This window comes from Pelophylax lessonae, assembly GCF_965119305.1.
Source record: "Pelophylax lessonae genome assembly, chromosome: 12".
Lineage (NCBI taxonomy): Eukaryota > Metazoa > Chordata > Amphibia > Anura > Ranidae > Pelophylax > Pelophylax lessonae.
Genome location: NC_138779.1, coordinates 122,608,095 through 122,634,844, shown reverse-complemented (window position 1 = coordinate 122,634,844; position 26,750 = coordinate 122,608,095). Strand labels below are relative to the sequence as shown.

The 26,750-nt window shown below is 41.5% G+C and overlaps 1 protein-coding gene across 2 annotated transcripts in view; it reads left to right on the top strand.

The window, feature by feature from the left end:
• POU2F3 (POU class 2 homeobox 3) overlaps nt 1-26,750 on the top strand; it is a 221,204-nt gene that overhangs the window by 27,209 nt on the left and 167,245 nt on the right. The window contains exons 1-2 of one of the 2 annotated variants that reach the window (XM_082273888.1): nt 19,676-19,808; nt 20,440-20,508. In XM_082273888.1, coding sequence (XP_082130014.1) covers nt 20,448-20,508 — 61 coding nt within the window. In that variant the 5' untranslated portion in view covers nt 19,676-19,808; nt 20,440-20,447. Of the gene's footprint in view, nt 1-19,675; nt 19,809-20,439; nt 20,509-26,750 lie in introns of those variants that run through there. The other variant, XM_082273887.1, reaches the window with a different exon arrangement.

Sequence of the window (26,750 nt, the reverse complement as noted above, 5' to 3'; positions counted from 1 at the left end):
CCGATGACAGCGCGTCCTTCCTTCTCCTCGGCGCCGCCCGCCCCCTTCTACCTCTCGGCGCTGCTTTCTGGACATTTTTTTTTATATCGGCGTATAACAAGCACTGCTACTTTTTCCTCCATTTTTAGGAGGAAAAAGTGTGTGCCACTATGTGTGCCATGGTATGTGCCACTTTGTGTTGGTCTATCACATAAAATCCCAATAAAACACATCTACAGTTTTGGCTGTAACATGACAAAATGTGGATAACGTCAAGGGGTAGGAATACTTTTTCAAGACACTGTATATGTAAAGCACTGTGTAAATTGATGGCGGTATATAAGGGCCTGAAATAAATAAATGTGGCCCTGGAGATCCCAGAAGAGTTGAGCCAGTAGTTTCTGTAGAAAGGGGGTAGATACCCCTGAAGAGAGTAGGCAAAAGAGGGAGAGAGTGCTCTAAATGTTTGGTGTACTGTATTCTAATGCTTGCCTACACCCCATAAAAAGTCAATGAACATAAACTCAAAATATATATACTAACTGCCTGGTTGTTGTGCTGTGAGACTGTGGGAGCTGCTGAGTGACAGTTTTAAACACAGCCATGAATAAGTAATGGTACAAAAACATCCTCTGACTCCAACTTCTCCTAACCATCCAAGAACAGTTTGGGGATGAACAATGCCTTTTCCAGCATGATGGAGCACCTTGGCATAAGGCAAAGGTGATAACTAAGTGGCTTGGGGCTTGGGTCCATGGCCAGGAAGCTCCCTAGACCTTAATCCCATTGAGAACTTGTGGTCAATCCTCAAGAGGAGTTTGAACAGAAAACCCACCACAAATTCTGACAAACTTCAAGCATTGATTATGCAAGAATGGGATGCCATCAGTCAGGATGTAGACCAGAAGCTGATTGACAGCATGCCAAGGCAAATTGCAGAGGTCTTGAAAAAGAAGGGGTAACACTGCAAATATTTTATATCAAAAAACACTTATGAAATGCTTGTAATTATACTTCAGTAAACCATAGTAACATCTGAGAAAAAGATCTAAAAACACTGAAGCAGCAGACTTTGAAAAAATTGTGAAAAATAATATTTGTGTCATTCTCAAAACTTTTGGCTACGGTTGTACATTGACTATAGTGATAAATGAGCAGAGGGGAATGTTTTGGACAAAAATGCTTGTAAAAACAAATGTTCATAAAAATGCTCATAAACTCTTGCAATATGAGCCACGATAAGCATTTTTTATGATGCTTTTTCTGCCAGAGGTTCTGGCATTTTTAATGCCTCTAGTGTGCATGGACCCTTAAAGTGGTGCTTTTTGATGCCCAATGCACAAAAGGGCTTATATTATATAGCTTTGCTCTTTAGCTACTTGAATCTCAGCCATAGAGAATAGATGAGTATGTCTGTACGATATACTATATGTCTGCTGTAAGATATATTGTATGTCGTCTCTATATGTACATATTGCACATTTACTGTAGTGCATTAGCATGTAAAGGGCAGATGCCTTGTGTGACATCCAGGTGTTACATACTGTTGGCCTATTCACCGTCCAGCTTTTAGACAAACATATAATTCTGTTTGACTAAGAAAGGTATGTCTGAAAAGCTTGGCTCCACTCCAATTCTCACCGTAATAGCTCTGCATATGCTTTGCAGTTTAAACTGCATGGACAGATGTAAAGGTGACAAAATGACATATTCAAAGATAAAGAAGACCAAACATTTCATGTGACTATGTAATTACTTTTAGCATCATTTGATAAAACTGACAAAAAAGGGATGTATTTATTTGATAAACTGAGCCAAAAGTAGAAGTGTCCATAGAAAACACTCAACTTTCAGTTTTATTTTTCTAGTAGGATGCTACGTGGCATCTAGTTGTTAGGGGCAATGGTCCTACTTTAGCTCCAGTGAGACAGCGTTAAATCGGGCATGTTCAGCACAGTATCTCTGGAGGCATATTTTGAAGGGGACAGGGCCCTACATAAGTTGTTGGTTCACCTTATGATTTACTACTGACCCCTGACCTCTGGATCACTTACTACTAACCGGGAAGGACTGGGCCAGGGGGCAGAGAAGGAGAAGAGAAGTAAAAAGTCCCTGCCACTAACCTACTGAGTGTGGGTTGAAGACAAGGACAGAGCGCCGCCCCCCCCAACATGGATGGTGCTGTTTCTGAGCAGAGGCTGGTTTATTGCCCCACTGGAGACTCTCTCCCCCCAGCCAGCCCCAATCAAATCTTCCCAGCTCCCCCCAACTGCCCCCTGCTGACCAGGTCTGGAACCATGATTCAGCCGGTGAGTAGAAAGCACTGGGAGCGGAGCTTCAGCCTGGAATGAGGGTCAGGAGGAGGACAGGAAGAGGGAGAGTGGAAGTGGGGCCAAGGCGCTGCACCATGGGCCTCTGGTTTGTACTTGCCCCTTGGGCTGAAAGTTGCCAGTCTGCCCCTGCTACTGAGCTCTGAACTCTGCATCATTTACTACTGACCTCTGACCTCTGCATCATTTATTACTCACGTCTGAGTCCTTACTGATCACTGAACCCTGCATCACCTTCTACTGAAACCTGAGCTCTGAATCACCTACTACTGACCCATTAACTCTGCATCCATTACTACTGACCCCTGAGCCATTACTGACCTCTGAACCCTGCATCACCTTCTACTGACACCTGAGCTCTGAATCACCTACTACTGACCCATTAACTCTGCATCCGTTACTACTGACCCCTGAGCCATTACTGACCTCTGAACCCTGCATCACCTTCTACTGACACCTGAACTCTGAATCACCTACTACTGACCCATTAACTCTGCATCCCTTACTACTGACTTCTGAGTCATTACTGAACTCTGAACTCTATGTCACTTTCTACTGACCCCTGACCTCTGTGTCACTTTATACTGACCTCTGTGTCACTTACTACTGATACCTGAACTGTGTCACTTACTACTGATCCCTGAACTCTTTGCCACTTACTACTGACAAAGGTCAATGGTAAATGGCATAGCATTCAGAGGACGGTAGTAAGTACTACTGACTTACTATTGATCCCTGAACTCTGCATCCCTTACTAATGACCCCTGACCTCTAGGTCATTATTTTCCCCTGACCTCAGGGTCACTACTGACCCCTGAACTCTGCATCACTTACTTCTGACCTCTGAACCCTGCATTACTTACTCCTGACCCCTGAACTTTACACTACTTACTCCTGACCCTTGAACTCTGCATTACTTACTCCTGATCCCTTAACTTTGTTTTGCTTACTATTGACCTCTGAAATCTGCACCACTTACTACTAACCCCTGAGCTCTGTATCATTTACTACTGACCTCTGAAAGCTTTGTTGTTTATCACTGACCTCTACATCACTACTGACCTCTGAACTCTGAGTCACTTACTGCTGGCTCCTGAAATCTGTGTCATTTACTACTGACCTCTGCATCACTTACTACTGACAACTGAACTCTGCATCACTTACCACTGACCCCAGAGCTCTGCATCCCGTACCACTGACCCCTGAGCCATTACTGAACTCTGAACTCTATGTCACTTTCCACTGACCCCTGGCCTTTGTGTCACTTACTATTGACCCCTAAACTGCTTTACATACTACTGACTTCTGAACTCTATGTCACTTACTACTGATCTCTGAGTCATTACTGACCCCTGAACCCTGTGTCACTACTGACCCTTGAACTCTTTGTCACTTAATACTGACCCCTGACCTTTGTGTAACTTACTAGTGATCCCTGAACTCCGCATCCCTTACTAATGACCCCTGACCTCTGAGTCATTACTGAACCCTGACCTCTGAGTCTTTACTAAACCCTAAAATCTGCACCACTCATTACTGACCTCTGCATCACTTGCTACTGACCTCTAAATTACTAATGTCTTCTGAAGTCTGCATACCTTACTACTGACCACTGAAATCTGCCTCATATATTCCTGGCCCCTGAACTCTGCATAACTTACTCCTGATCCCTTATCTCTGTGTTATTTACTACTGACATCTGAATGCTGTGTCATTTACTACTGACGTCTAAACTGTGCATAGCTTACCCCTGAACTCTACACCAGTTACCACTGACCTCTGTGTCACTTACTACTGACCCCTAAACTCTGTGTCACTTACTACTGACCCCTAAATTCTGTGTCACTTACTCATAGCCCCTGGACTCTCTGTCACTTACCACTGACCCCTGAACTCTACATCACATACACCTGCCCCCTGAACTTTGCATCACTTACTACTGACCCCTAAATTCTGCATCACCTACTACTGACCCCTGAACTCTGTGTCACTTACTCCTGACCCCTAAATTCTGCATCACTTACTACTGACCCCTGAACTCTGTGTCACTTACTCTTGACCCCTGAGCTCTGCATTACTTACTCCTGACCCCTGAACTTTGCATTACATAGTGCTGACCCCCTGCAAATTTATATTTTTTCTTTGTAAATGTCACGTTTGCATACAGGCAGATAAATTCTGCTTTTATAGGCATGCAGCATATTTTTTTATACCTCTAACCTTTATGTCCTATGTTAGCTGAGATCACCGTTGAGGTATTTGTAAATGGCTATCATGTCCCCTCTCAGGCGTCTTTTTTCTAGTGAGAATAAATCAAGTGCTTGTAAACGCTCCTCATAATTTAGGTCCTCCATTCCCCTAACTAGCTTAGTTGCCCTTCTTTGGACTCTTTCCAGTTCCAGCACATCCTTTCTGAGGATCGGTGACCAAAACTGGACAGAGTACTCCAGATGTGGACAGACCAGTGTTTTATAAAGTGGTAGGATTATAGTTTTATCTCTGGTATATATCCCCTTCCTTATGCCTGCTAATATTCTGCCTGCTTTGGCAGCTGCAGTTTGACATTGCATGCTATTGCTGAAGCCCCGTACACACATGCAGATTGTCGGCCGAACGATCGGCCGTCTTTTGTCCCCGGGCTGTCGTGTCTGCTGAAAAATGCAAAAGACTGCACACGAATTTTGTCCGCCAACAACAGCCGACTGCAGAAGTGATGTCATGTGATGGTTAACTTTCCCTGTGTTTTTTCTTTTCTGAGCATGCCCAGTCTTGCAAATCTGCTGTCTGTCGGCCGAAATCTGTACTGACTGGCGAACAATCGGCCGTTCTGGTGTCGGCATACAAAAATTTTAATGCTTGCACGACAGATTCTGTTCGGCCGAAAGTGCGCTGTCGGCTGTCGGAAGCATCATACTAACAAGCCGAAAATCGGCCGATCAGTCGTCGGCCGAATCTTTTCGGCCGACAATCTGCACGTGTGTACGGGCCTTTAGTCTATCTTCTACCAAGACTCCCAGATCTTTCACCATTCTTGATTCCCCCAGAACAGGGCCGTAGATGCATTTTTGTTCTGGGGGGGTTCAGCAGTAGGTACTAAGTAAAAGTCTTTTTAAAAAAAAAACAAATTGCGCCAAATTAAATAAACCTGGAAAAGGGAAAAAACTATGTGTTGCTCATAGTAAGCAATCACATTCTTAATTCTATTTTCTCAGATCCTCTTGAAAATTGAGCCCGATTTCAGTTTTGCCTTCTTCCAGTTCTTATGAACATTGCCCAGTTTGGCTAGCTATTGTCCAGCCTAAAGCTGGGTACTGGCTGAAGGAAAAAAACTGACAGATCACTGTACTAAAACTCGCTGTGTTAGTACAGCGATCTCCCCAGCTGTGCTATTGTGTCCCCCCCTCACCAGAACACAGTGTACAGTGCCCTCAGCCATTGGACTGCCCACATGGTGGTGCACTGTAATAGACAATCTTACTGGGCAGGTGCAAGGGGCACCATCTTGTGGAAGGAAGCACTCACTGATTTTTTTGTTAATCTGGCATACCAGACAAGAGAAGCGGCACTGTACATTGTTCATACATACAGAACATACCTCACAACTTCCGTCCTTCTGAGAATGGGGGAAATGACAGGGAGGAAGTGACTTGCGGCACGCTACGCATGTCGCCACAAAAAAATGGGTGTGGCAAAACATTAGAGTGGGAGGGTCTAAGAGACATGGTTAAACAAAACCTGAGCTTCCTTGTACCTATAAAATACATTGAGGCCGGGGCTGTTGTGTTAGCATGTTAGGCCCTGACTTTTCACATGTAGCAATTTGGGATCTTTACTAGGCAGATGCAAAGGGCACCATCTTGTGGAAGCAAGCAGCAAAGCACACACTGATTTTTTGTTAAACAGGCATACAGGACAAGAGAAGTGGTACTTTGCAGACACCGCAGAGTCCTCAGCAGGACTACAATGTGGCAGACTAGCAGCATAAATTTAAATAGGGATTAAAAACCTTCAGGGCAGCATTCAAATGTAGTACCACAGCAGTCTATACAGCTAAGGGTAAATCTCAGAATGTTCCCACTGTTTTGTGAATGTGCAGATAGCACACACATGGGGAGAGAGAGCCTGTTCTTTTTTTCTCAGAGCCAATCTTTGTCATAAAATAGATAACACAAGAGCAAAAAAAAAATCCATCCTGCCCACTGTGCTTACATTCAGAATGGCAGGATTGGCTTTTGTAAGAGATCATCAACCTTACACCTTTTTTTTACTCACTAATGTTGAGACTTAGGTATGCATTGCAAGCATGAAATAAGAGGAGGATAAGAAGAGATATTATGAAAGAGTTTATAAAAACAGAAGAAAAAAACTGAACTCCAACTGTTCTAGCAGTCCTGAACTTGATCCATGGTTGAAGTTCAGATCTAGAACACAGCACACAGAGAGAGACACACCTGGTGGTTGTTGGTGACCTGCCCTCCTGGACAGTGGCGGCTGGTGCTCAAAATTTCATTTTGGGGGGGGGGGGCGCAAACAGAAAAATGTAATAGGCATTGCTTTGCGGCAAGAAACGCTGTAAAAAATTGCGTGACTTTGAGGTCACAAAAGTGTGAAAGGGGCCTTCAGTAATTAGGGTATAGCGTGCCCCCCTTTCAATGCAGAGATGCCAGCATGCCCCCTTTCAATGCAGAGATACCAGCATGCCCCCTTTCAATGCAGAGATGACAACATGCCCTCTTTCAATGCAGAAATGCCCCCTTTCAATGCAGAGATGCCAGCATGCCCCCTTTCAATGCAGCGCTATCAGCATGCCCCCTTTCAATGCAGAGATACCAGCATGCCCCCTTTCGATGCAGAGATGCCAGCATGCCCTCTTTCAATGCAGAGATGCCAGCATGCCCCCTTTCAATGCAGAGATGCCAGCATGCCCCCCTTCAATGCAGAGATGCCAGCATGCCCCCTTTCAATGCAGAGATGCCAGCATGCCCCCTTTCAATGCAGAGATACAAGCATGCCCCCTTTCAATGCAGAGATGCCATTGTGCCCCCTTTCAATGCAGAGATGCCAGCATGCCCCCTTTCAATGCAGAGTGACCAGCGTAAGCAAATTTCCAGTTTGCAAGGCTTACACAAAAAATCATTAGCTCAGTCGGTGGCTGTGAAACTTCGGTTAGAGAGAAAAATTGTCCTCTATGCTTTTACACAACACTAAAGCCCAGTTATGTCCACCATGCCTATTACAAACATGGCAAAAAGCAAGGCCAACTCCTGGCTCTTTCTCTTTGGGAGCTCTTTCTTTAAAGTTATTTTCCTTTTATCCATTCTGGTGCAAGAAAGCTTTACCATACTTCGAGGGCCATTGCCATGGCATTCCATTAGCATTATTCTGCTCTATATAAACTTTCTACTCCTTTAACTCTCTCCCAGCAGCAAAGTAAGCAGCGACAAATACATGAATATCTTACGGCTTCTGGACTACCATCAATCCTGTAAGAAGCTTTGGAATCCCTGAATGCACCGATTTCCACAGATGAATTCCTGGTAGCGGTCAAATTTCAATGCAGAGATGTCAGCATGCCCCCTTTCAAGGCAGAGTGACCAGCGTAAGCGTGTCCCCCTCCCCCCCCCGCAAGACCAGTGCACTTACCCCAGCCTTGCTGACAGTGTTCAGTCTCTGCTCCGGTGACTCTGGGCAGCCTCACAGCCTCAGTGGTCAGCGCTCAGCGCTCAGTGGTCAGCGCTCAGTGTCCAGTGGCAGGACATGTATTCTGCTACATATTTTTGGTAAAAAAAAATCCCAATAAGTGTATATTGATTGGTTTGGGAAAAAGTTATCTAGTCTACAAACTAGGGGAAAGATTTATGTCATTTTTATTTATTTATTTATTTTACTAGTAATGGTGGTGATCAGCAATATTTATCGGGACTCCGATATTGCGGCAGACAGATCGGACACCTAACTGACACTTTTGACACTTTTGGGGGGACCAGTGGCATTACTACAGTAATCAGTGCTAAAAAATATGCACTGTTACTGTACTAATGACACTGGCAGGGAAGGGGTTAACACCAGGGGCAATCAAAGGGTTAAAACTGTGGATAGAAAGGTTAAGAGTGGTGAAAGAGTAGGATAATAACTGTTCTATTGTTGGAAATTAGATATTTCGTTATGCATAATTGTGTAACGTATGAATCTCTGCATGTACCACTTGGTTTATTTCAATATACCAGATTGTTGAAGTGAATATTAAAGTGATATTTGAAAAAAAAATGTGTGCCTAGGGGATGCTCTCTAACTGTGTGGGGGATGGGCCCACTGGATAAACACAGAGACCTGTGTTCGTAAATATGAGGAACACAGGATCCCTGTGTTCATCACTGACAGAACAGCGGTCTGCCGTGTTTACATCAACAGACCGCTGTTCTGTCTCCATGGGGAGTGATTGTGGGTGCCCGGCAGACACTGCGGCCGGTGGACCCGCTGATTGGCTTCCCCTCTAACACGCGCCCAAAACTAACTGCTACACGAAGCGACATATATGTAGGTCGTTTTGCGTAACAGAGCCGACCTGCTGCAGTATAACTACAGGGGCAGGTCGGCAAGTGGTTAAAGAAGTCGTTTGCAAGGTATCCTGAAGTCGCACTGTGCTGGGTGGCTTCAAAGTCGGGCGACTTTGAAGCCGCCCCAGTGTGAGCCGAGCCTTAGACTTCAGGTGAACATAATGGGATAGAAATAACAAGATATAAATACAAACATATAAGAACATCACTGCGTTGGCAGTGGCTCTACAGGCAATTTAGGCATAACAGACATAACCTGATTTTGGTTGCATGTTAACAAATACTGTACAGAATTATAAATAATTTCCACATATATCATTCTAATATTAATTTGTAGCATTGACATCATAATATGTGAATGAATGAGCCGTGGGACTAGAAATTACATAGTTACATAGTTGGTAAGGTTTAATAAAGACTCCAGTCCATCCATTTTAACTAGAACGTGTGCATGTTTGTCACTACCATTTTCCATAGCCCTGTACATTACGCTCGCTAAGAAATACATCTCAACTTTTTTTAAATGTATCCACTCCTCGCTGATACACCAACTGTGGAAGGGAGTTCCACATCCTTATCGCTCTAACAGTAAAGAACCCCTTACACAGTTTAAAACGGAGTTCCACCCAAAAGTGGAACTTTAACTTTAAGCACTCCTCACCCCCTTACATGCAAGATTTGGCATGTAATATATTTTGGGGGGGGGGGAAGGGATACCTACATTTGACAGGTAGCCGCTCCAAACTTTCGCTCGGGCCACCTAGGCGGCTTGAGCGGAAGTTCTCCTCTCCCCCCTCCCTCCCCGCAATCTTCTGGGACACGTCACAGGTCCCAGAAGATTGCCTGGCCATTGAGGAAGTGCAGCGCGACACGCACATGCGCAGTGCCCACCTGGCTATGAAGCCACAAGCTGTCACAGCCGAGTGCCCACACTTGTGATGCCGGCACCGGGGAGAGGCAAAAGTGAGAAGCGAGGCTGCATCGCTGGATCGTGGGACAGGTGAGTATGTGTTTATTAAAAGTCAGCACCTACACTTTTTGTAGCTGCTGACTTTGAATAAACCTAATAACAACTGGAACTCAACTTTACAATTAAACTACTTCTTGTCCAACTTCATTGTGTGGCCATGTGTCTTCTTTAGATACCTTGGGTTAAATACTGTAGTCACCATATAAAGATTTGTATTTTGCTTTTATATCCCTTCTCAAAGAGATTGTAAAGTCTCATTTTGTTTTTTTTTTTAATAACGGACAGACACGGATCTGCCATTCGTGCCTTTCTCTCCTGATTGGATAAGTAACTCTGACAGCTGCGGGAGCCAATGGCGCCACAGCTGTGTCTCAACCAATCAGGATTGAGATGGCCGAGGGACTCGTGGACATCGCTGGATAGAGGTAGAGCTCAGGTAAGTATTAGGGAGTGCTGGGGAGGCTGCTTCACACAGATGGTTTTTAATCTTAATGCATAGAATGCATTAAGATAAAAAAAAACTTCCGACTTTACATCTCCTTTATGTGCCTCTTTTCCAGGGAGAATAGGTTCATTACTTATAGGTGTTCCTCTATACTGAGGTGCTCCAGCCCCCTTATTAGCTTTATTGTACTTCTCTGGACTCTCTCCAGTTCAAAGGCATTCTTTCTGAGGATTGGCAACCAGAAATAGATGGCATACTAAAGATGTGGCCGAAACACAATTTTGAACAGTGGTAAATAAATTGAATAAAGAGCTTCTTTGATCTTAATTTGGTTCCAACTGTATGATGGGGGTCTGAGCCCTTGTGGCATTAGGCAATACTGGGCTGAGGCCCTAGGTGTGTATAGAGTGGGCTTAAGCTTCAAAGGTTCCTCAGACCCACAGAAAACTAGTTGAGGATCAAGAGACGTAGTTGAAGTACTGATGAACAGGCACATCACCAAAAATACTTTAGTCTGCAGAATTGTAATTGCAACAAATCTATTAAGCTTTGAAAAAAAGAAAAAGAAAAAGGATGATAAGATGACTTGTACTAGTACTGCCAATTACTGTTACTAAATCTAGGTGATTATTCATTTGTCTAATATCATTGTCTTGTCATGGCAGCCTCTTGCTATGACAGGTTTTTCATGTGAGACAAGAAGTGATCATAGGCTATACCAGTTTCAGATGAATAGGGATACTTCTCAGGAAGTGATCCAGCATCATCCAATCACATGCTATTGATAGTGGTCCTTTAAAGTGAATCTATCACAGCATTGTAGGTGCATGGGTAAACAAAACCTGGGCTTCCTTGCACCCCTTTAAAATTCAAATAAACCTAAGCACAATCCGTTCAAAAATACCTATTCCATTACATATGATTTTGTGCACTGAAAATAGACAAAGAGCTAATATTTTTTTTCAATGCCTACCTTAAAGAAGAACTTAAAATATTCCGTGACTGCTTAGCAACCAGCAACTGTTGAGATAATAAACACTTTTTTCAGATGTATTTATATAATGAAGTGCAGGAGTCTGTAATGTACAATATAGCGTATATAGTGCAGGAGTTTGTATTGTACAATATAGTGTATATAGTGCAGGATCTGTAATATACAATATAGTGTATATAGTGCAGGAGCGTGTAATGTACAATATAGTGTATATAGTGCAGAAGTCTGTAATATACAATATAGTGTATATAGTGCAGGATCTGTAATATACAATATAGTGTATATAGTGCAGGAGTCTGTAATGTACAATATAGCGTGTAGTGTGCAGAAGTCTTTAATATACAATATAGTGTATATAGTGCAGGAGTGTGTAATGTACAATATAGTGTATATAGTGCAGGAGTGTGTAATATACAATATAGTGTATATAGTGCAGAAGTCTGTAATATACAATATAGTGTATATAGTGCAGAAGTCTGTAATATACAATATAGTGTATATAGTGCAGGAGTGTGTAATGTACAATATAGTGTATATAGTGCAGGAGTGTGTAATATACAATATAGTGTATATAGTGCAGAAGTCTGTAATATACAATATAGTGTATATAGTGCAGAAGTCTGTAATATACAATATAGTGTATATAGTGCAGGAGTGTGTAATGTACAATATAGTGTATATAGTGCAGGAGTGTGTAATGTGGAATATAGTGTATATATATATATGCACAATCTCCTTATCAGTACAAATCCACCCTCCCCCAATCCCCCCTCCTAGAACAAATCCTCCCCTCCCCCTAGGACAAACTCTTCACACACCCCCAATTTCCTCCTAGCTCAAATCTTCCTTCCTCCTAAGCCCTTCCCAGCACAATTCCCCCCAATTCCTCCTCCCAGGAAAACTTCTCCCCTCCCTTCTAGCACAAATCCCTAGCCCATTATTCTCTCTCCACATCTAGCACAAATCCTATCCCTCAAATCCCCCCTCCCAGCAATATGCCCCCCTCCAAATCCCATCCAGCACAAATCCTCCTCCTCCCAATCGCCCTCTCATTATAACTCCCCCCCAATCCCCCTACAGAAATCGTCCACCCATTTGTAGCACCCCCACTCCCAGCACATCTTCCTCCAAATCTTTCTTCTAGTACAAATGCTCCCCACAAATCCCAACCCCACCTTCTACCAAAAGTAATCTCCCTTCCCGAATTGCCCTATACTCAACCCCCTCCATATCCCTCCTCTCAGCATAAATCCTTGGTACCTGGCTCCCCCTCCCTACCCAGGTCACAGTGATATCCTCCACCTCAAAACTTACAGACCTCAGATCAGCACAGGTCAATGCCTGGGGAAGTCCCCCCTCTTGGGCTCCTTCTCCTCCTCCTACTGCTGTGCATAATCATGTCAGAGCAAAGAGAGAGTCTAGAGGAAAGTTCCCTTTGTGCTGTCCCTGTATATTATTGTGACAGGCAGCCGAAAATTCTCTCTGCCTCTCAGCAGGGCTGCTGTTAAAAAATTTACAACCTGACCCCCCCCCCCCCCCCCCCGAAGATATCAACATTATATTTTCGCAAAAAATATACTAAAATTATATGAGGACTTGGGGCTCATTTGAATGGACACTGTGGCCAGTACAGTGTAAATAAGCCATTTATTTATGTGCAGGAAGCCTATTTTATACTAAGGACTCCGTCAGACAGGTACTCTGGCTGTTTGAATGAGTGTTTTGTTCATGTGACTGTAACTTCCTGTTACCCTATGGGTCCCAATTTGACAGGCGTGTGGGTACAGGTTTAGGCTCACAACACAGACAGTGTGCATTCAAGGCCACTCACCCACACCTGTATACCTGGTAAATTATTACCTGTGGCTGTGTTTGTACAGCCCCTGCATCCCCATAGGGTAACAGGCAGCTCCAGCCACATGAAGAAACAACTCATTTACTCGGTCAGAGTACCTGTCTGAATGAGTCCTTAGGGCTCTTGTTCACATGTGAGGTTGGAGTGCAGTAAAACCCCACAGTTGCCCTGCACTTTTACCGCCACTTTTACTTGCTCTCCATCCTAAACCCGATCCTCCTGTGCCCCGCAGCAGCTGCAGCCAGCTGGACTTGGGAGGGGAAGGAGGAGAGACGGCAGAGCTGCAGGGGAATCGAAGCTCTAGATCAAAACAAGGGGATTAGTGGATCCCATTGCTGACACTTTTTCAGGCACTGAGCTCCAGGCTTCAGGCTGGACAGAGGGATTTGAATGCAATCCTGAGATAGTTCCACCCATTTCCGGATGCTTGGGAGGTATAAGTTAACAGTTTTTTTTTTTTCATAATTGAAATTCTTAAAGTGTATCTGAAGCCAAAACTAGTTTTGGATAGAATAGGGAAATGGTAAAACTCCTGTCAGGTTTTTATTGGTCTGTGTGCCCACTTTGGTGACAGGGCTTCTCTATTTGTCCTGCTGATCTTTGTCAGGAAGATAGAAAGTACTAGGAAATTCCAAATATTATAGTTGTCTCTCAAACAGAAAGTGAGGGCAAATCTTCCAATGGAAAGAGTGAAACAGCTGTCCCTACTGAAAGAATTCCCCTTACTTTCTGTTTTGGAGACTAAAACATTTAGAATTGTTTTGGGATATTTATTTGGTATTAAATAGTAATAGCCATCTCCTGATTTTTTTGGTTTGTTTATTTATCAAAGAAAAATGGGCCTAACATAGTCAAAAAAATGTATATATTTTTTAGTTTAGCTGTATACTGTATGTCTTGCCATGATCACCAAACAAATCCTTGAAATGAATTCTACTACTCCTGATGTTTGCAGTGATACAAAATGTGTGTACTATGTAGTGTTATTTGTTGTTTGTAGGGAAAATAAACAATAGTGTGCATTTGCTACTTTTTTTTTTTATTCTACCTAAACACACTGAGAGCCGGTTCACACTTCCGCGTTTGCGGCGATCGCATGTAATTCGGAGCGCACTGCTCCTAATTACATGCGATCTGATATGCGGATGCAAGTTCAGCCATACACTTTGTATGGCTGAATTCGCACTGTATCCGCACCAAACACGCACATGAGGCTTTTTTTGAGCCGCAGTAGAATCGGATCGCACAGTGTTTCAAACTGGGGGTGTCGTTAACTTTTTATTGACACCCCTGCGTATTGCATATGGCAGTGTGAACTGCCAGATGTGCGGATGCGATGCGGGAACACGCTGCATATTCGCAGCGTTCCCGCATCGCACAAGTGTGAACTGAGCCTGACACTGACACTTGTCGGCAGTGACCTTTGACCTTGACACATGACCTTCACCTAGATCGAGCCCTGAAATAGCCATTTTCGTTTTATTTATTTATTTTTACACACTATTTTTCTTTACGCTCTTCTGACTAGGACAGCTCGGCTTCCCTACTCTATCCAAGACAAAACAAAACATTTGATTAATGATACCATGCCAGAAACGGATGTATACAGGTTAGATAAATAGCTCTGGATTTAGGCAGAACATATACTATAGTGGCCCCCAGGGCAAAAAGAATATATTTGGGTACCTCAAGCAAAAACATTTTTAAACTAAAAATAACTGTTATCTCTGTAGTTTGTACAGAAATGGTGATGCTTTTATTAACAAAACCAATGATATTATTTTTGTTAAAGCTTAAATTATAGGTAGATATACAGTAAAGGCAAAAATAATGCAGCTCTGTATTCTTTAATACATCAATAAATGTCTATTTTCATTCAAATAAGGTTTTATTATTACTTAAATGGGTATAAAGTAGGGATCGACTGATTATCGGCAAAGCCGATATATGGGGGGCCAATATGCACTTCCCCCGATATATCGGAATCGGCCCCTGAGGTTACCGATATAGCCGATATTTCGGGAAATTGCTTGTACCGGAAGTGATGCCTGCAGCTAGAGGCATCAACCCGGTACCGGCGTCCATAGCCGACGGTCAGCTGTCTTGTAATAACAACCGATGCAGCTGAGAAGCCGCTCCGCTGTCATTACAAGGAGCGGGAGGGGACGTCCCCCCCACCTCCCTCCTGCCGCCTTCCGCGGGTCGCCCGAGTCTACCGTCCCACCAGGAGACCCAGGCCGCAGAACACCTGATCAAAGCTGCATTCGGCTCTGATTGGGTCTTCATGTAGAAACCCGGAAGTGATGTCATGACATCACTTCCAGGTACTTGGCGCCAGATATAAAAAAAATAACAACATTCAAAACAGCCAAACTTGGTGTTTTGAATGCTTTTAAGTGCAGAGGAGGGGTTTGGGGTCTTTTAGACCCCCAGATCCCTCCACAACAGTACCTGTCAAGTGCTAAAAATGAAAAAATAAAAAAAAAATTTAATGTACGAAAATATCGGGCAATATCGGCTGATACGGATATTTAATGGCCAAAATATCAGTATCGGTATTGGCAATGAAAAATATATATCGGTTGATCACTAGTATAAAGTAACAACCTCAATGATGACAAATGTATCTGGAATATAGCACACGAAGAAGGAATAAGTGTTATGGATGTTATGTTTGTTTATATGGAACTCTTTGATGCATCTCTGTTGTACTTGCTTCCTGTGCTGTGTTTCCTATTCCTGCTGGGTGTTATTCAGTAAAAATGGCCTCTGTGCAGTAATGGCTTGTGTTGCCTTTACTTACATTACATGAAACGTGGCATCAGTAGTACATTTCTTGCTGGCCTGCTAGTCTTGATGTGAGAGTTCTTAGAATTGATTGTACCTCCTCTAGCAATTGCAGTCCTGTCCTGGAAGTCGAGGATTTGAAGCAAGGAAAACAGCATCATGGCAGCTAACAGCATTCCCCTGCCTGAGGTGATGAGGGTGGGTGGAGATATCAGCAGTAACTGGGACAATTTCAGAGCTGAGTTAGGGGACTACTCCCTAGCCGTGGGGTAAATCAGAAGCCTGCAGTGGTGCAAGCAGCCATACTAAGGAGGGTGATGGGCAGTGAACGCCTCCATGTTTACAAACAAACTTAAACCTCACAGAGGAGCAAAAGAGCGACACCAAAGCCATTCTGGATGCATTAGAAGCTTTCTTCAGGCCTTCTAAAAATGTCATATATGAAAGATATATATGCTGCAAGTAAGAAGACTGTGAATCAATAAAGTTTGTCGCACGGCTAAGAGAAAAAGCTGCCGGCTGTGACTATGGCTCTCTGAGAGATAAACTTATCGGGGGATAAAATAGTTTTGAGTGTCAGAACTATAGGCCAACTGAGCCAATAGGTGATGACATTCTTATAGTTGGCTGCGTTAATACAGACGAGGAGGCTAAGCATGACCATGTTGAAAAGTTGATAGTGCTACTGGATCATTGTAGGCAGGTGAAGCAGAGGCTTAGCGTAAAGAAATTGCAGTTCAAGGTGAAAGAAGCCTATTTCCATAGACATAAGGCATGGATAGTAGTCTGGCACAAAGACTGATGTCAAGGAGATTAAAGACCTCCTTACAAATAGGCTTCTTGAACCCTCTGTCATACAAGGTTATACAGAAAAGTTAAGGCTTAAGAGACAAGTATCAACGGCATGATATGACACATTTGCCGGAATTGAATATTGGGGAGCTAATCTGTATAAAATCACTACTCGGACAGGCCATTGGAGAATGGGTACTTGTCTGCAAAAGGTTGCACCACGCTCCTATCTTGTGGACATTAAAGGAACTCTCTATCACCGCAATCGAGTGGATTTAGGAGTGGCAGAGCAGCCTGAATCACAATATCCCATTGATAGATCAAACTCGCCCAGTATCACAAGGACACACTTATCTATTGACAGTGAGAAATGTACAGAGGCGATGCCCCATACCAATGGTAATAACAGTTCTGAGCAAGCAAGTATACCTGACAGCTGTCAAATGCAGAGCATGCCAGTAATTTCAGAGAGGGCTAAAGAAATCTCTGTACAATAGCCAGTCTTTACCCTTAGTGGTAGATGTTCAAAACCACCTTTCAGACCTAACCTATGGAATGTTTTATTTCTGTGTCTTATCTGAATTTCACAATGCTCATTTATTAACACTAAAAGGGGGAGATGTTATGAATGTTATGTTTGTTTATATGCAACTCTATGATGCATCTCTGTTGTACATGCTTCCTGTGTTGAGTTTCCTGTTCTTGCTGGGTATTATTCAATGAACATGGTTTCTATGCCGTAATGGCTTGTGTTGTCTTTACCTACATCACATAAAACAATAAGCTTCTAACTTCAGGTTGTTTTAAACAAGCTTTGACAAAAAACAAAAATCCCGGAAGCTGATTGGCTTCTATGCACAGCTGCATCAGATTTTTAACACACCAGTAAATCAACCCAAGTATCTATCTATCTATCTATCTATCTATCTATCTATCTATCTATCTATCTATCTATCTATCTATCTATCTATCTATCTATCTATCTATCTATCTATCTATCTATCTATCTATCACATCCTTTTCAACCAGAGTGCCTTCAGGTTTCTTCAGGGGTGCCTTGGCAAAATGCCATAAAATTGCCCAAAAATTGTATGCAAGTCAGTGGGTGGATCAAACCTCCCTTTTAGTTACACAAAGCCACGGGTTTTCATTGTGCACCATTACAACCTTCTAGCCGCCGGTGTCCTAACAATCAATGACGTCATTGATTAATAAGGAGGACGTCAGGCCCCTGCACAGCATCCTTGTTTTCCCCTCTCCGTCAGCGCCGGGGTCACATTAGCTGAGTGGATGGGGGGGGGGGGGGGAGATTGGGGAGCTGAGAAAGAAGAAAAACACTAAAATACCAGTCAGTACCAGTGTGCGAAGATGTATTTGCTTTGGGAGAATAAATCATGTGTGGATGTTGCTGATTTATGTAAAAACTATTCTAAAGGGTGCCTTGACTGAAAAAAGGTTGAGAAACATCTATCTATCTATCTATCTATCTATCTATCTATCTATCTATCTATCTATCTATCTATCTATCTATCTATCTATCTATCTATCTATCTATCTATCTATCTATCTATCTATCTATCTATCTATCTATCTATCTATCTATCTATCTATCTATCTATCTATCTCCCAGTTAGTTCTCAGTCCAGCACATCCCTGTTTGAGTTGCAGATTTTATAAAGGGTCTATAATGGCAGTGATCTGTAGCATTCTCATTTAACCTGTTTCCAGTCTCTGACTACAGCATGGGTGCTCAACCTGTGCTCCCTCCAGCTGTTGCACTACTACAAGTCCTATGAAGCATTGCATTCTGCTGGCAGTTACAAGAATTATTCCCAAAGGCAGATTCATGATAGGACTTTCTAGTTCCGCAACAGCTGGAGGGCCACAGGTTGAGCACCATGACCTACAGTATAACTCCAACCATACTTTTGGTGGTGTCAAGGACCACAATTGAGATACCCTATGTTTCGCAAGTTGACTACCACTGTAGCACACACTTGTTCTGAAGATGACTGTAGCAAAACATTGTTGACCCAACTGTATCTCTAAGGTTTTAGTAGTGACCTATGTGCACTTATTTTTCTGTTTCAGTCTTTTTATTCAGTTTTTAAAGAACAATAAAAACATTATAATGTAACAAAAGCGAGTGCACAATGGCACTGAAATCACAATCAGTAAACAAAAAGATGGCGACAATAGCATATTTTAAAGATAAGGAGTTTAGACAGAAACCCATGGAAAGTCTATCAGTAGGTACCAGGAACTGCGCCAATGTGGTACACCATGGAGAGTCCCATATAGCAATACATGTTTGGCTATATTCCAAGAATATGCCAAACAGCCGATGGGCCTTAAATCAGTCCCACATTGTAGGTTCTTCGGAGGGGTCAAGCAAGACTACACCCGCCCACCCTACCACCAGGGCAGGCGATGATTATGATGATGTAACTATGGTGCCTAACACTAGACTTATTTATCTTTCCCTGAGAACATCTAAAAATTTTAAAAATCAAGTGTATGAGTATCATATCCTTTAAGATAAATTTTCATATATAAAACCTAGACAATAAGCCATAAGTTGGGACAAAGGGTTAGATTAGAGGACCAATATTGCACCAGAGTAAAGAGATAGAAAAAGTTGTGCACTTATTTTTAACTAGAAATGTGCATGTGCACGTGTAAAGTGTGTATGATTTTGATTGGATACATTGGACTTTTACATATTTTGTAATAGTTTGATGTCTTTTAACAAGGCTGGCTCTTTGTTTCTGCTTGTACTTTATTTCATTTTAGAATGTGGAAAAAAAGTTTAAATGCCCTGAAAGCAGCACATTGTTATCTTATTCAAATTTGCAGTGACTGACTGCCTAAGGCCTATGCAAATTCTCTGCTTTATCTGTTTGGTTTACCTGTGTGCTAAGGGTTAAAGAGCTCCCAGGAAGGGGGTGGAGGGGGGTCAGTGTCATTTGTATAAAATATTCCTTTTCTCCAACTGACTTCTGTCTCACCTGGGAAAGAGAAATTGTGCCCTGAATGAAGACGCAGCTACAGGTCTCATCTGGAGCTGCCAAGTTTAGGTAAATCTTGGAGGTTGTAAAGGTGAGGAAGTAGATGTGAAGGAGGCTGTGATGGAAATAGGGGATCATGTGTTTGTGGGAAAAATTGAGTGTGAGTGGGTGAATTTGCAAGGAAGGTAGATTGAGTTCCTTTTAATATTGACAGCCAATATTAAAAACCCATTGCATGAATGTAGTGAGTATTATGTATTACATTAAAAGCTACTCTTCATTGGCTGATTGCAATAAGGGCTCTCATAACTGACAGCTATTTTTAAGGGTCTGCTATTAGTATTCATAGTATTTAAAACAATATGTATTTACTAACTGGTCAGAATATGACAGGTCATTGGTACTGCCAATACTATTTGGAACAGATGATGCTTAGAAGACAAGATTCAAATTTTATAGGAAAAAAAAAAGGTTTCCTCTGTGTTATTTTCTACACCGAAGCAAACATTGGAGAGCCTGCAGTCTGCAGAGAAGGGAACAAACTCAAACAAATTTAAAGAAATTCTAAAGGTTCCGCCACTCCCTACATGATGAATATGATAATATCATATGTACTCTTGAATTTGAAAGTCGAATGCATTTTATTATAATACCATGGTTTTGTTTAGAAATAAATTATATGCATTATTAAAATCAGTTTTTTTCCCTTTGACTTCTCTCAGATATTAACATGAGCCGTGAACCTGATTCCACAGAGGAACAACAAAACGGAGAGGCACACTTACAGAATGGTGAGTGTCTGAGACAATAGCTAGTAGAGAGATTACTAAATCAAGTTTTGGCTACCTATAGTCACTGAATGGGTTTTTTGTACCTGCTTTGAACTTTATATATAGTTTTTTGTCAACATTTTTGACAAATTGTTTTTTTTCCAGGGTATATTATGAAAGATAAAATCAAATGTTGGCTTTGGTGTACTTGTAGAGAAGATCAAGCTAGATTTAGTAGTTATTTCAAAGCTCCTGAATTAAATAACCACTTGTTGGCAATCAGCACATCTGCATCATTTTGGTCTCTGTTCCGAAAGAGCTGATTGCCAACAAACAGTTACATCAGTAACATTACAATTAAAACCTCTTTTCGATTGTGTTGGTAGATAAATAGAAGCAGCTAGGATTTCATACCTAAAATACAAACACATTCTTTGTGCTTTGTTGAATGAATGAAAGAAAAGGAAAAAACAGAGATATTCAAAATAATAAAGTCTCAGCTTGTGTTAAATTGCAGTAATAGACATTTTTTTGTACAACTTAGGGTTCGAAGAAAAAGATATTATTTATTCACATTACCCAAGAAATAATATATGGGAAAATATGACAGTAAGTATAAGCAAATACATTTTGGTACCTTAATTAAAACATTTAAAATTGATAGCTTTGATTGCAATATGCCCAGATGGAAGTGGATCTGTAGCTTTCAGTACCAGTAGACCGGCACTACCATATTTTAGCACAGTATTGTGAGAATATAGTGTAGTGGCTCCAGGCAGAGGGAGAGAACTATGATACAAAAGGGTTACCAAATTTTAGGAATAAGTGTACAATAAGTTTAGGTTAATGTTAAGGTCTGGCATTAAGAAGGTAGTTTAAATGGTAGAGTTAAGGTTAGGGTTAGACTTTAGTTGGATGAACTTTTGAGGGTTAAGAGTTAAGGGGTCACTTTAGGGGTGATATAAGTAATAGGAAGCAATAATTGCTTATACTTGGGTACCAGGTTAAGTGTAGTGGAGGTAATCGATCATGGCAATAGTATAGGAGTTAAGTATTAAAAGAGGCAGTATAGAGGCTTTCATTACCGACCTTCCTCTTGAAACTTTTACTTTTCTGGCTGTCATGCTGATCCAATAGTTTTATTGCTTTTTGAATCATTGGGGTTGATAACCTAAAGGAAAATAGGCTGTTTACTTTAATTTTCACTTCACAAGGGAATTTTTCCTTAGTTTAGTGAATGAGGTGAATCTATGCTGACCTCCATCATCCAACCACGTGCAAACAAAGTGAATTTTCACCACATTCACTAAGAAAAGTCCTTTGCAAAGTGAGTATTACCTTGCAAAGTCAACACCATTGACTCCATTGACTCCAAACAAATGTTCAGAATGATAGTTCATTGAGGTTCTGGAATGTAACAGGAGGCAGCAATGGTAGTATTGATATTTCTTTTGGTTACAATTTTTTCTTTAAAGCCCAGCTGAACTTTCAATTTAAATTGGCTAAATACATTACAGCTTTATTAAAACACCCCAGAATGGGATGTACATGCAGCATGCTGCTCTTTTCGGCTTTCTTCCCAGCACCCCCTCTAATATCCCTTCCTATCACCCTCTCCCCATGCCCCCTTCATTTTCAAGTCACCCCAGGTGAATTGTAATTATCCTATAATAATGATTGGAAAACTGACCCAAAATAGCAAAAAATAAAATAAAATAAGATTTTTTAATGTAGCTGTATATTTATTTTCACTTCCATGACTGACCACCAACTACCATGACCGACCACCCAAAAAAAAATATTCTCCCACTCCTGACATGTATGGGGGATACTACATATATGTTTTTTGGTTTGTACCTGTAGTAGCGCCGAGAAACAATAGTGTGCATTTTGCTTTTTCTTTTTTTTTTTTACACCAACACTGACACCAATACTGACACTAGCACTGGCATTAAAATTAAACTACATCAAGCCATGATTCAACTATTTTATCTCTAATAAAGCAGGGAGAGCAGGGAGCATGGGCTTTGCTGATTACAGAGGAGAAAGGTCTACAAACATAAGAACATTTTCCAATGCAATTATAAATGGCTAGATTAGACAGCTTCCAACCTCTCTAGACACCTTTAGGGACAATTTTACATGCTGTCAATCCATGTGTTTTAATACTGAAAGTCCTCCACCAAACATTTCCAGCTCCAGGCTCCAGTGCTAAAAACTCATGTGATGCTACAAATGTTTAGTTTGCTATATGTGTGTTATCCAAAATATCATTTAGCATATAATATTTTAAAGCGGTATTAAACCCAAAATCAAACATTTATTACATTGCAGTTTACCTATTCTTAGTTATGGTGGCTGCATTAGTTTTCTTTTTTTAGTCTTTCTTTCCCTTATTTTCACCTGTGATCTGGCCAGTAGGTCTGTTGTTTTTTAAAAGAACAAGCTGTCATGCAGATGTTGCAGTTACAGGGGTGAGACAAACCATTTACCCCTGACAGGGGTGCTAACAATGATCAGCTATTATTTATTTATGTAAAACCATTATCCAAAAAGGAAAAAAAAACGGTTTGCTGTAACTGCTTATTAAGTGTTAGCCTAAAAAAGAAAACTAATACAGCCACCAGATCAAAGGATTGGTAAGCTGTAATTTATTACAATTTTTGGTTTTGGATTTATTACAGCTTATTTTTGATAAAAGTAGTTGCTTTTAAGTAGTCGTTATTAAAAAAATACACACACACAGCATAATATATTTGCAAATCATATTATTTCCATTCTTCTGGTGCTATCTTTATATAATGTGATCTATTGCTCTCTTTTGTCATTTTTTTATTTTATTTTTTTTGCGTCTGTTAGCTACAGTATCTGGCCACTTTAAGCTGGATATGCTGATGTACAAATATTCTGTTTTGACTATAAGTGTGATACTGAGTTTTCCGGCTTCTGCTTGCCATAGGCTCTGCTTGTTCATAGTGAGGAACAACTGTTGGCTTTATATACATATAGATCAGTTTTTCCTGAATTTCTTCTCTTTTCTTCTGCATTTAAAACCCTGAAAGAATGCCTATCTTATACATTATACAGTTGTATAAAGACCCTGAAATAATTTCTGTTTAACAAAAGAAAAGCACAGGATACGCTGTGACAACTCAAAGTCCTTGAAGCATATTTTCAATATGTCTAATCAGATTATTTATGGTAAAAAAATATATATTCTAGGCTGTGTTCAATGCAATACATTTTATTAGCAGTACATTATTTTATTTAATTAGTAATCTTTACCTGGTCCGTTATACATTTTAGGCTGAACATTTTGTATTACCGTATATACTCGAGTATAAGTCGACCCGAATATAAGCCGAGGCCCTTAATTTTACCACAAAAAAGTGGGAAAACTTATTGACTCGAGTATAAGCCTAGGGTGGATAATGCAGCAGCTACTGGACCCAACTGGACCACCACGAGACACAAAACAGGGGCTGCGGGCATGGTAAAGGAGATGGTGCAGGTCATGGTATAGGCATGGCACAGGTCATGGTAAGGGCATGGCACAGGTCATGGTACAGGTCATGGTACAGGCATGGCACAGGTGATGGTATAGGCATGGCACAGGTCATGGTACAGGCATGGCACAGGTCATGGTACAGGAGATGGTATAGGCATAGCACAGGTGTTGGTATAGGCATGGCACAGTATGTACAGGCATGGCACAGTATGTACAGGCATGGCACAGGAGATGCAGTGCTGCGGGCATGGTACAGGAGAATGTCCTGTACCATGCCCGCAGCACTGCATGAGGAAATGCAGGGGTGGGGAGGAGTCTCACTTACCTTTCGTTGAGGCGCCTTCGATTTAAAAATTGCGCCGCCCGGCGCCAATACGTCACCGCGAATGCGCCGCCGATGCTCGGGAAAGCCCGTACACGTTCGGCTATTCCCGGGCATGCGGCAAATGCGCAGTGACACAACGGTGCCGGGCAGCGCCATTTTTAAAAAGACAGTGACTCGAGTATAAGCTGAGGGGGGCATTTTCAGCATGAAAAAACATGCTGAAAATCTCGGCTTATACTCGAGTATATATGGTATTTTATTTAAATATATTTGACTTTTGCAACAAAGTTCTGACATCTGCTGTTTTGTAGTGAAGCTTAACGGACTATTCATTTTTTTGCTATTGCTATGTTTGTTCTGAAATAGTTATGTTTTAGATGTCTCTATTATATTGGATACCAAAAGAAGGGTTTGTCCTTAAAACTGTTTTCCGCGTTTTTAACAACACTCTTCAATGTCATTTTTTTTTACGACTTTTACATTTTTACTTGATTGCTTTTCTATATCTTTATTTTAGTATTTTATAAATAGAGGTTTGTAGAAACATCTACTAGTGGTTAACTGTACATCAGGGAATGTGATTAGTATCCTAGACTAACAGGCAGCCAAGATAAGTTATTCTAGCCTAAAACTGGCCATACATCAATCAAAATTCAGGGACTGGCTGAATTTCGATCAGTGTGTGGCCATCACTGCTTGACAGAGGTTGATAATTTGAATGAGTTCGCTCAAAGGGACATGTTGGAAAATTGTTATTGATCAGCGACTGCTGCTGTTAATCGGTGTATTCTGACAGCAGCGGGTGCCACTTTCAGAATACAGTGTCCCAGAGGGGAGGATTCCTCCCTCCACCTCTATTGTGTGGATGGGGGAATCTGTTAATTTTTTTCCGTTCAGTCTGAAGGCTGATACCAGGTTTACCACACGTTGATAAGACTATTTTCATTACAATAAGCTGATAATATCCTATCTCCTTTATAAATTGGCCCTTAAAGCTGGGTACACACAATCAAAATATTATAGAAAAAATATCACTTTCGAAGCGATCGTTCTATAATCTGATCATTAGTACACAACTTTCATCCGAAATTTTCCAAAGAGGCAAACACGAAAATTTTTCTCGTACGATACCAGACTGTACTATTTTCGTTTAATCAGTACAGTTTATATCCAAAAATACAATAGAAATACATTACATCCCTTTTCTTTCATATGAGAATTTTCATACTTTAGTAACCTATTCGTTTTTGATAGGGACTGGCATGCAAAAAAAAAAAAAACAGATGATTATTCGTCCGATAATCTCATCGTGTGTACTAGGCTTAAGTATTAAATAAAATTTTAACTAGAATTAGCAGAACCACAGAGCTGCAGTGGTGTGACAAAACGCATTAGTGGCATGGCCGTATTACATCATCGCACAGGAGCGGACCTGAAGTGAGATATCCTGTACATGTAACCAATGCTAATGTATCCCTTAAAGGGGCAATGTGGATATTAAAGAGGAAGTAAACTTCCATCTTTAAGTTTTACCTATAGGTAAGCCTATATTAAGGCTTACCTATAGGTAGTGTAAATATCTCCTAAACTTGCACCGTTTAGGATATTTTTACTGTCCTAGCAGCCAGTTATGTCACTGGCACATGCACTCTGAAGGAATGGCTGCCTGTGCCGTTTCTTCAGAGCAGTGTGCCATGACTGGCAGCTCCTGCGCGTATGCGTGGGAGTGATGTCATCGCGGCTCCGGCCAGTCACAGAGCCGGAGCCGCGAACACGGAAGGAAGACCAGGTATAGATGGACGCCGCCTCCAGCGATAACATTGCAACGCTGGAACGCTTCATTTTCAGGTAAATTTATCATAATGTGCTAATATGCGATGCATACTAGCAAATTATGCCTTTGCCTTGCAGGTAAGGCAACAAAATAAAAAGTGCAGCGGTTTATAACTGCTTTAAGGAGGTGATTGCTCTGTGTGCATCGGGATGCAGTGACCTTTTTTTGTGAGTGTGTTTTTGCTTTGGTTTTTAAAAATGATAATTGATTTCACTATATAGTGCATAATAAGAGCTAATTTAGATCTCTGAGCTAACACTGCTGGAGAAGCTAGTGGAGGTAAAAATTGTGGAGGAGAGTGTTATTCATGGTACTGGAGGAGCAAGTGACAACATAAGAAGATTGGTATACCTGGTGCAACAGGGAAAAGTGGCCCCATTTAAAGTTTGATCTTACTGCAAAGTGGGTCAACCCTTCTGATAAGCAGTTTGTTTGAATAGTGGAGAAGCATAGCACCAGTGGTGAACATTATTATTGGTGGCACAGTCACAGTCAAGATTATTATTGGTGGCACAGTCACAGTCAAGATTATTATTGGTGGCACAGTAACAAGTATGATTATTATTGGTGGCACAGTCACAGTCAAGATTATTATT